General features: G+C 43.6%; 1 protein-coding gene across 1 annotated transcript in view; it reads right to left on the bottom strand.

Annotated features, from left to right (window-relative positions):
• The window catches only part of LOC137421303 (lysosomal protective protein), a 74,589-nt gene that overhangs the window by 546 nt on the left and 62,725 nt on the right, over positions 1-11,318 (bottom strand). The window contains exons 9-14 of the mRNA XM_068107205.2: positions 9,000-9,085; positions 7,802-7,883; positions 7,547-7,683; positions 3,664-3,739; positions 3,345-3,434; positions 469-573 (exon numbers count right to left, since the gene is read on the bottom strand). Coding sequence (XP_067963306.1) covers positions 469-573; positions 3,345-3,434; positions 3,664-3,739; positions 7,547-7,683; positions 7,802-7,883; positions 9,000-9,085 — 576 coding nt within the window. The remainder of the gene's footprint in view (positions 1-468; positions 574-3,344; positions 3,435-3,663; positions 3,740-7,546; positions 7,684-7,801; positions 7,884-8,999; positions 9,086-11,318) is intronic.

The raw sequence follows: 11,318 nt of genomic DNA, 5'->3' as shown, positions 1-11,318 counted from the left end.
AGGTTTAACAAGCGACAGCAAGTGCATTGCTCGTTGCATTTTAAGGTTACTAGAATATAAGACCCGTGGAAATACCAATCTTCGCTGCGATGGATAATCTATGGGGGAAGAAAGAAAAAAAAAAAAGGATTCCTGGGAGATCCTCCTCTCCATGCAGGGATAACCAACATCACGTGTTGGCATTTGCAGTTATGACACGCGTGTCCATGTACCCATAAAAAAGGGGGAAAACTTTTTTTGGGGATCACAAACATTCCCGGGAGTTACCCAAATCCACCGTGGTTGGATATATTGAAATCCCGTTAATCCGTTCCCAAGTTATAACACGACAACAACAAACAGACATGGCTCCTCTTATAATATAGAGAGATGTAAATGAGGATTGACCTCTGCCCAAAGAAGAAGAAGAAGCACAAATATGCAGGTATTTGAGAATGCTGCTCACACTCCTTTAAACGAGTGTCTTACCTTGATGGTGAGGAAGGAGAGGTTTGTGAAGTATTTAACAAAACCCCCAATTTGTCTGCCTTCATATTTGTCCTCGTAATACCACGGATTATAGCTCTTGAGTAACTGAGAGGAGTGGGTGAAGTGACAGCAAGCCTTTAGTGCTCCACCATGAAACACAAAATTACAAGATTAAAACGATTGAAAAAAAAAAACATTCCATGCACCTGGGCAAACAGGTACTTTCATTTGTTAATGCTCAAAGCTGGACTTTCCTTTGCTAACCAACTGTTTGGGGATAAATGTTCAATCAGCACTTCATGGAAGATCTATAAAAATGTTGAGAGCTGCTTTGAGGATCAATTACAAAAATGTAAAAACACTGTTAATGAAAAAATTACTTCAAAAGAATGAAGTGTTTTACAGGCACTTGTGATGCTTCATGACAAATGGTGGACCCACAACGGTCGAAAACGTCTGCATTCATGGAAGATATGAGAAAACTCAGCAACACCACGTAGGTGCTCCTCCATGTGATTTCTTGAAGGCGCTACGTATGCAACTTGGCAGGGAAGGCGTTTTTCCAAGGTGGAAAATGGCAATAAAACATGGGAATTCCTCCGGATTCTTTGCAGTGGAGTCGAGACCAACATAGGCTGCGTGTGCGAAAATAAGGAGAAGGCCTCTTACTTGGGATACAATTCAGGCCTCTGAAGCGTCACTCGTAATACCTTCTCCCACCACCACCAGATGCCCACTTGTTGCATTAAAGCCATTGGTGGAGTGGTGGTTCACTCCTATTGAAGAGGGGTCCAATTGTATGACCATGCATTCTGGCCCTTTGAATGACCATGTGCTTCAGCCTTGGGGTTGAAGTGCATGTGTATGCTAATGCGACAGTCTTGATAGACGGTGTGCCTTGGCCATGGGGTCAAGGTACACGTCCAAGGCTGTTTAAATGTTTGATTTTTTTACCTTTTGTATTATAAAAAAGGCAGGCCAAAGCACTGGCCTTAAAAAGCGATACATGGTGCGCTTGCTTAAAAAAACTGCCAAGTAACTACAACCTCTGTCTTATGACCAGTCGGCTCTCTGGCAAGATTGGATAAGTAATGACCAGATGTACTGGGCACAGACAGACACAAAATTGTGTATCCACACATGTATTTCTTTGTTGGTTGAAATTAAATATATATTTTGGTATCCACAAATGTATTTCTTTGGTTTGCAGCGAAACAAAACAAAAAAAGCTGAAAAAAGTACTACATCTTAGCTTATTCCACACAGAAATCCTAAAATGGCCCAGACACAAATTGGCACCTTTTAAAAGTTGTTAGAAATAATTAGATTTCAAGCAGGTAATTCTCCTTCACTTTGGAATTGAACTCACCTGTGGTGAGTTGCAGGTGCCTGCAATATATTCAACCACTTTGAATGGAGAAAAGGAGTCATTCTGCTGTTTTGTGTCACTGTGTACCACAATGAGCATGGAGAAAAGAAAGAAAACCAGAGAATTGTCTGAGGAGGTCAGACCCAAGATTGTAGCCAAGCATGGACAATCTCAGCGCTACAAGTCCATCTCCAGAGACCTTTATGTTCCTGTGTCCACCGTACGCAATGTTATCAGGACGTTTAAGGCCCATGGCACTGTAGCCAACCTCCATGGACGTGGCCACAAGAGATAACTTGATCAAAGATTGCAGCGAAGGATTGTTCAAATGGTGGAGAAAGCACCTCGATCAACTGCCAAACAGATTCAAGCTGACCTTCAGACACAAGGTACGACAGTTTCAACTCGCACCATCCATCGCCAACTCAATGAAATGGTTATATGGTAGGAGACTGAGGAGGACAAAGACAAAGACTGAGACTGAGAAAGACTGCTGAGAGAGACAAAAAAAGCCTGGCTGGAGTTTGCCAAAACACACCTGAGCAAGCCAAAATCCTTCTGGGAGAATGTCCTGTGGACAGATGAGACCAAATTAGAGCTTTTTTGTAAGGCACATCATCTCTATGTTTACAGAAAACAAAATGAAGCCTTCAAAGAAAAGAACACCTTCCCTACAGTCAAACATGGAGGAGGTTCACTGATGTTTTGGGATTGCTGAGCTGCCTCTGGCACTGGGTGCCTTGTATGTGTGCATGGCATCATGAAATCAGGAGATTATCAAGGCATTTTGGAGCGCAATGTTCAGCCCAGTGTCCGAAAGCTGGGTCTCCGTCGAAGGTCATGGGTCTTGCAGCAGGACAATGACCCCAAACGCACTTAATAAAAAGCACACAAGAATGGTTCAAGACAAAACCCTGGACTGTTCTGAAGTTGCCAGCAATGAGTCCAGATCTAAATCCCATTGAACACCTGTGGGGAGATGTGAAAACAGCAGTTGGGAGAAGGTACCCTTCAAATCTGGAAGAACTGGAGCAGTTTCCACAAGAAGAGTGGGACAAACTGCCAGTGGAGAGGTGTTGGAAGCTCATTCATGGTTATAGGAAGTGCTTGACCAGTTATTTTGTCCAAAGACCGTGCTACCAAATATTACGTCGAGGGTGTCAATAATTTTGTCAATTCCATTTCTTTTTATTTTCTGATTTGAAAGGATATATTAAGTTCTGAATCAAAAACAAACGTTCTGTAATATTAACAGTGAAATAAATTGTGGAGACCAAATACTTTTATCAATTTCAACTTATTTTACAGAAAATTGTGAGTTATTTGAAAAACGTGCAAGAGTGCCAATATTTTAGGCCACGACTGTATCTGTCTGCAAGTATCCGTGATTTGTGTCACAGCTCTTCCATGAGCCTGATAACCCATAAAGAAAATGCTCGAACTTTTGGCATATTCCTCGCCCGCGTCAATCAACCTGCACAGACTCATGCCAGCAACCATTGTGTACCTTCTGCTGCAGAGATTCCACAAACCACTGATCACCCAGGTAGTTGCACATAAAATCCTGGTCACCATTGTAGAGGAGGATACGATATTTCTGAAATCAAAGCAGCAAAACGAATGTCACATTCACTCATCGACAGATATCGCGTCCTCACCATCAGCAAGTCACATGATCACAACCATAACTCAGAGCATTTTTCAAACTGTCACTCAAAATCCATCTCGGACACATCATTGCATGAAGCTCTAGTTCTTTTCCTTTTTCTAATGGCTAAAGAGAGCAAGCTAAGATGGACACAATACATATCATCAATCAGACTGACCTTCGTTTTCAGCAAGCTCAGGTGTTGAGCTCGCATGTCCTCGTATTGCCACTGAAATTTTAGATGGACGACGTCACTAAAACACAGGGGTGAAGGAGGAAATGGATCTTAGAGCAACGCAACCTGCCAACCTTGATGAGACACTTAAAACTTGAACTTGAGACAAATGTCAGGAACCACAATGTATAACGATCATTATTTTGTTGTAATGTTTCATGGATGCACCAATTTCTGTATTTCTCACATGTGCAACCTCTATGACATCATATACACACAACTTTAATAAATGCATATCCTTTTCAGCATCCAAAAGGAGAGCCATGAAAACACGTTCAAATTTAGCACCAACAAGTAAAAGGGCAAGGCCCAACGCAACGAACAACGTTTTCAGGGCAAGCTGCCCTTCTTAGCCAAAGGTGGCCGTCCACAGTCACATGTGAACACCTGTGTGTGAATCTTGATAGTGAAGTTGCTTCTACCCACACAGCAACCACACTTTGACATCGCAAACGGTGACCTGGTATCAAGGAATACCCATGAAGACCATGAAGACCACCTGCTTGCTACACATTGTTTAGGCAGGAATTTCTCATTTGTTCAGGGTGGTGGAGATAACTTGCCTATTCTTCGTGATATACACCATGAGGTCTTTAACGTCCGCCAGCTCATGTTCGCAGATGCAACACCCGGCATAACGTCCATCTAAGAGACTTTGGACGCAACGCTCCATCGACGAAGAACAGATCCAACAGTTGATAGGTCTGGAATCGAACCCAGACTAGATATCTCAAAAGTAACTCTGCGCCACCCTGTCAGACTTTATAATAAACAAATTAACATAGTGCAACCAAGAGCAAAGGACTTGTTAAAAAACGTACTTCATCCAAACAGGTTGGATAATAGCTTCAAGGATTGTTCTTGCCCCAGTTGGAAATGGGAAACTAAAAATTTACATGTTGTCTGAGGTCAGATTGGCAAACTCCTGTACAACCAACCCCCTAATGCGGGCAAATGGTGGTTAAATGAGGTGTAGTAGTAGGTGTAAGGGTAAGAGTAGCTAGGGGTACGTGTATGGGAAGGGGTACGTAGTACTTTTGTTGGAAAGGCTTTAGAGTTTAGATGCTTGGCTCAGAGTGCAGGAAAGCTCAGGCAGACACAAGTTTCCTGTTTAATGTCACTCGACTTCCTCATCTCTGCAAGTCCTTGGTTAGACATGCAGTAGACAAATTAGAGGTTGTTCTTGCTCCCATATGGCTAGTAGTGGTAGTAGTCATAGTCAAGAAGTCAAGTTTTTCCTCTATACAGTTGGCTGCCACCACAAAAAAAAAGTTATTTTCTGGAGAGCTGATGGTTGTTGTGGTTTTAGCTTCAGACTCGGAGCTCGGATAATGAATTCAAAGAGGGAACGTAATGATGTACAATCTCGCCATGTGAAATCAGGGCCACGTTATTCGTCACGCCACTGACAATGGTTCACAATGACCTCATGCCATGAGGTGCACCACGTTGCTGATAAAAAAAAAACATCCATGGGTCGCAGTACACCTGCCACCTAGGTACAGATTTATAAATACGGCTGATAACCTCGAAAGCCAAACATCAATTCGTTTCTCCCCACATTTGATTTAACCGGACCTTGCATTCTGACAATCGGAATCTCCAAGTAGTTCCTTGCACAAAGATGAAGACCTTGTTAATTCAGCGTTCTTCAGATTTGATCCCAAAATAGAGACCTCACTGTCCTTTTTAACATGTACAGGTGAGTTTCTGTCAGCTTAAAACCAGATCGTTCTGGACAGGCTCAGATTTAAAACCCATCTAACCAGTTGTCTGGTCCAGTAAGAGGAAGTCCACATCCCATATCGTCAATCCGGGCTCTTTCTGGAAGGAGTAAAGGCTTCAACTATTGATATTTCGTCCTCTGCCAGATACCCCGCAGGTAGTTTTTATTGTGGGCAGCATTCCACCTAAGGGCGGACGGAGGAGAACAGAATGTTCCAACGGCCAGCCTTCCTGGGTCACTGTTGTACATAAGTCAGCCCTCTACATCTTTATTATGACCGCTGAGTTATTGGTTACCATGGAGACTTGCATTTCCGAATGATTCCACCCATGGTGTACTAGGACTCAGGATGCAAGCACAGAAGTTGGGCAACCTGCTTGCTCACTTGGAATAGGCTAGCAACCTCTCCCAAGTGATTGCGTTTATCCGCAACAGATCCTTCAAAAATAATATCAAAACATCATCCGAATATGAAAGGGTTGCGGTTTCTCAAGTATGATGAGTCACAGGTAAAGCCTCATGGACCCTATGGGTCCAACAAGCCCACACATACCATCCGGATGGAATTTCCATCCGGACGAAGCTCCTGGTGTTCAAAGCCTTACTCCTCCCAGCACTGCAGTATACCTGTGAGACCTGGGCGACCCTGGTACAGTGGTACACCATCTCAGGAAAGTGGCGCACTTCCATTAATGATGCCCTTGCCAAATCCTCAGCATTATGTGGTGGCATATGAAATCCAACAACGAAGTGCTTGACCTCGCAAAGTCCTAGTCCATTAAGATAACATTACGCTGCAGCTGACTTCGCTGATAAGGACATACCTGCCACATGCACGACCTTCACCTGCCTTGTTCACCACCTTCAATATTGTTTAGTGAGCTCAGTATTGGCAGCGGTAAAAGGGGCCGCCCGCCACAAGCAATGTTGGAAGGACAGTATTAAGCAAGATCTAAAGCTCTTTGGGTTGGAAGATGGCTGGTATGACTCGACAGCGGACCGCAACAAGTGGCACAACTGCCTGTTGAATGGGAGGAAGTTAGCAGAGCAGACCCTGCGCGACTGGTCTAGTGCCAGACGACAGCGACACCGAGCTAGACAAGCTAGATGTGTGTGGGACCCCTTATCGTCACTTGTGACGCTGACGATGACCGTCTCGTAAAGTTGGAAGATTTTTAAACTCTTTAAATCCCACCCTTTGAGAACAGTTGCTTTTTCTTAATCTACACTTTTTGTACAATATTGAGGCTCATGGAAGAATGAGGACCCAGGGGATAAGAGACAACAAACTGACAGTGGTGCAACAGTTGGATACAAGGGGATGAACAGACAGGAAAAGTCGAAATTAAGCATCATCGGCATGGCAGTTCCACCAATGGGAGAAAAGAGCAGCTAAAGGGTTGAGGTAGAAATGGATACATAGGCCATAATCGATTGATTAATGTATTAATGAGGAGCAAATTGAACACAACGGCATTGAAATGCACACAAGGGAAGTGTTTTGTGGAATCTAAAAGCGTTACCAAGGAACTGCAGAACAAGAGTGTAAAATCAGGAATAAATAAGTTGACTGACACTTGTTTCCCGTTAATCCAATGCATGTCGCCCCAATCTCATTACCTCCGCCACCGCAGGTTGACAGAGGTTATGTTTTCACCTCTGTCTGTTTGTCTGTCTGTGTGTCTGTGAGCAGGATATCTCAAAAAAAGTTATGGACTAATTGGTACGAAATTTGGTGGACAGGTTGGGTGTGTGACATGGACCAATTGATTTGCTTTTGGTAAAGATCCAGATCTAGATATAACAATTTTGAATTATTTTAAGTGATTCTTCACCATTGAGAGATGGGGCCAAAAACGATATACAGTACAGCACGATATTTCAAAACATTGTGGAGGAATCATGACAAAACTTGGTGGATGAGTTGGGTACCTGACAAGAACAAGCCGATTCGATTTTGGTTCAGGTAGGATCCAGATCCAGCCTATCAGTGGGGTGCAAAACCTAAACTGTTCAATCTGGTGGAGGTTTGTGCTCTACTGAGTGCCATTCTAGTTTACTGTCGAGTTTACCTGACGAATAACCACAAAGACGGCTCACCTGCAGTCGACCCAGGCTGGCAATCCCGGTTCAATATGCAGTGCTTTGCGCACAGATGGGTTGTTCATGAACCTGGACATACGGCTGGTGTTGGTACAGGGCGAGTCCAGGCCCAAGTGATTTCTCATCTGTCCACTCTGCGCAGATCACAATGGCAAATATACTCCTGAGTAATTATCAGAATGCACTGCATACAGCACAGATCCCCGATGAGGGGAACGACTGTGGACAAAAGCAGGAAAATCGAGCACCCACCTTTCGCCAAGCATGGGAGAAGGCATGCTTCCTGAAGAGCATTGGTGGGAAATGCGAGGGTATGACCTCGCCATTCTCATCCCTACATATCACATGCATTCCAAAAAAGAAACAATGAGATTAAGCTATGAAATGCTGTTTGTCTATGCTGAAAGTGATGGTCAGCCGATGCACCCGTTTCAATACGTCAGTACCTTTAATCACCTGTAAAAGAGCATGGCCATTCAATATTGTCATAATAAACCACACACTAGCACAGAGAAGACTTCCACGGTGCTTCACAGGCCACAACATGGCACATCATGTGTGCCGTCCTTTGGATGGACATTGAACAGGGTTCTCTCTCAGCTTGCATTCACTGGTGGATATTGGTGGATATTAAAGATTCCGTGGGATCTTTCAAAAATAATAGGCCACTTGTGCAATTGCTATCGCCATTGCTATCCAATTTCAATTACTGGAAAGAACAAAGGCAAACCACCCGGTGTAATCTCCGCCTCGTGCCTGCTTCGGCAGTGCCACAGTTCTGGAAAGGGCACAGCCAGAATGGAACTACGTGCTCCGATTCCTCCGCTAGCAAGGCGTGCTCCGAGATGCAATCCACTGCTAGAACTACCACCTTTAGAACCACCTTTGGAGGCCATTTTTCCCCGCAGAGCAGGTGTTGGCCTTTTTTGGGCACCGTAGTCCCCTTTTTGAAGCAACGATTTATGGCCGGATGCCCTTCCTGCCGCCAACCCTGTTGGTCGCCTCTTGCGACACACAGGGAATTACCAGTGAACTGGTACTCAATTAGCCGACCTCGGAAGGATGACAGGCTGAGTCAACCCCCCCGGCGCTAATTCAGCGATCGACCGGGATTCGAACTCAGGATCCTAGGATCCCAAACCGGCACCCGAACCACTAAGCCAACACCAGGCTACCAGGCTAAAACTACATTGGGACTTTTTATTTTTGAATTCAACTCCGCGTTGGAACAAATTGGGAAGGAGAGAAGACAGGTGAGTGAGCACTAACCAGGATATCTTGCTATCCCTCGTTACATTTTGGAAGGACTTCCCTGGTCTGTGATCTCAAGCATTTACTTCTGGGACAGATTGAGCACTTGGCAAATTTATACCAAATATCTGGAATACAATTCATCATGAAGATTTAACCACATGGAACGCTTTTGGGTCGAGAAGCAACCTTTACTTACATGGCAGGTGCACCATCAGCGCAGGGGCTCAGAATGTCGTATTCATTGAGGCCAATGCTGAAGATCCTTTGTGCAGCATTCTCTACCTGATGCATAAACACACAGACCCACACAACAACAATTATACTCCTGCCAAAGTCAAACAGCAAGACTCTGAAATCACAAATAATATCAGCTCAGATTATTGCATCCATGCATGCGAAACATGCCACCAAACTTACTGATGTTCCACCTTTAGATGGTGGGCAAGGCAGGTCAATTTGCCCTTTCAAATCAATGGCATTTGAAGTTAGATGTGTTTGTTTAAATACCGCACCACATTAGACGTCATCCATTTAGGCAGGATCTGATGAAGGTGCGTCCACATGGAAGGGTTAGTATAAAGGAGTAAATTCGAAGTTTGGAAGGCCGAAGCATTTGTGAATGGAAGATGGCTGTGTTGATGTTTGTCAATCCGGAAGCAATAATCAGTAGTATGGATTAAATATTTGAACACTGTGGACGTATGTGCCAGGCAGGTAGAAACACTATCCGAGGCGGCTCACATGACTCTCGCGGTTTGCGACAAAAGTCGCCACGTGATCCACGTAATGCCTTCTCATGAAGGCAACTTGTTCACTCATGCCAATTAATATATTGTGTGCATTGTACTGATTGGCCATGCCCACAAAGCTGGAATGTACCACGACCCACAGTGCGAATAGGGTGGGGTTTCAAAAGCTCTGCGTACCACATGGTTTTTCTTGTGTCCTGTGATATTTGCTTCGTATGAGATACTGTGAAAATCATCGTTTTGTTGCAGGTCACATGAACGGCTGACGAATAAAAAATACAGTTAAAGTGCTTATTTGGCCACGACAAAATAGTGATGAGAAACCAATAGAATGTGCCTCACTCATTGCCCATGACCTCGCCTCCTGAGCACAGTGTGGCTTTTGCGGGAAATATTGTGCCTCGCTGCACAGTGTTTGTGCATGTTCTTATGACACGGAGCATCTAATGTTACTCAGTCACATGCATGGTCCGACAAATGAGAGACTTGCTCTGATCCAAGAAGTACCAAAAATAAAATTATTTATATATATATATACCAGCGAGGTACCCATGTTATGCATGGGTAAGCAAACAGACAATGTAGAAACGGTGAATGCTAAAGCATGAAAGAAAGAAAAAGTAACCACCTTTGGAGGCCATTTTTCCCCGCAGAGCAGGGGTTGGCCTTTTTCGGGCAAAGTGGTCCGCTTTTTGAAGCGATGTTTTACAGCCGGATGCCCTTCCTGCCGCCAACCCTGTTTGACACCTCTTGCGACACACAGGGAATTACCAGTGAACTGGTACTCAATTTACCGACCGAGGTAGGATGACAGGCTGAGTCAACCCCCTTGGCGTTAGTTCAGCGATCGACCGGGATTCAAACCCAGGATCCTAGGATCCCGAGCCAGCACCCTAACCGCTAAGCCAACACCAGGCTGTAATTGCTAAAAAATGAAACCAATAAATTCCACATTCCTGTGCCACCTGTAGTCAAACATCAAGCATGAACAGCAGGCCCGTGAAGGACGACCATTAAAAACGTACCCGTTAGAATGGTTCTACACCCATTCAATGGCGAATCTGCATATGGCGATCCACGAATGTCATGCTCAGACAGTAGAAATCCTCACGGCATTTCGTCATTCACTTGAACTCAATATCTCTATTTTCATTCCAAACAGCATAACTCCAATCACAAATTAAATAACATTCATATAAAAAATAAACTTTTACCAACACTTGTGACATAAACAAATATTTAAATCCGGATGTGGAGTAGTTCCGTACGGTTGGATGAATACAATTAAGAATTCAAAATCGTAATTGTATTCACTCAATTCCAAACGTCATTCCAATCATAACTTGATACTTCAACAAAATACTGTTGGAAATGACGATTGTATTGGGATATTATCAAAGCAGCTCATTGCCGTCATCTGTCCTCTTCCAGATTCGCGGCAGGTTCGCATCGAGTTAATTTCAAAATCATAATTTTATTGAGGATTTTTTGAAACCTCATACCTACCTTACAACATCCGCTGGGATCCCAAAACGTTCCACAGGAGGTTTGGCAGGGCTAGCCCCAAAACTGAGGGAGTAGTTTGGGGATGGACAGACAGACACTCCTGTTTTATAATATTAATATTAATATATATATATATATATATATATATATATATATATATATATATATATATATATATATATATACCTGTATATATATATATATATATATACATACATACAGTCACGTGAAAAAGTAAGTACACCCCATGTAAAGTTTTG

Source organism: Myxine glutinosa, chromosome 2, assembly GCF_964187855.1.
Source record: "Myxine glutinosa chromosome 2, kmMyxGlut1.1, whole genome shotgun sequence".
In the NCBI taxonomy this organism is placed as follows: Eukaryota; Metazoa; Chordata; class Myxini; order Myxiniformes; family Myxinidae; genus Myxine; species Myxine glutinosa.
Note: the sequence above shows the minus strand (reverse complement) of the source record. Positions and strands in the feature narration are given on the sequence as shown.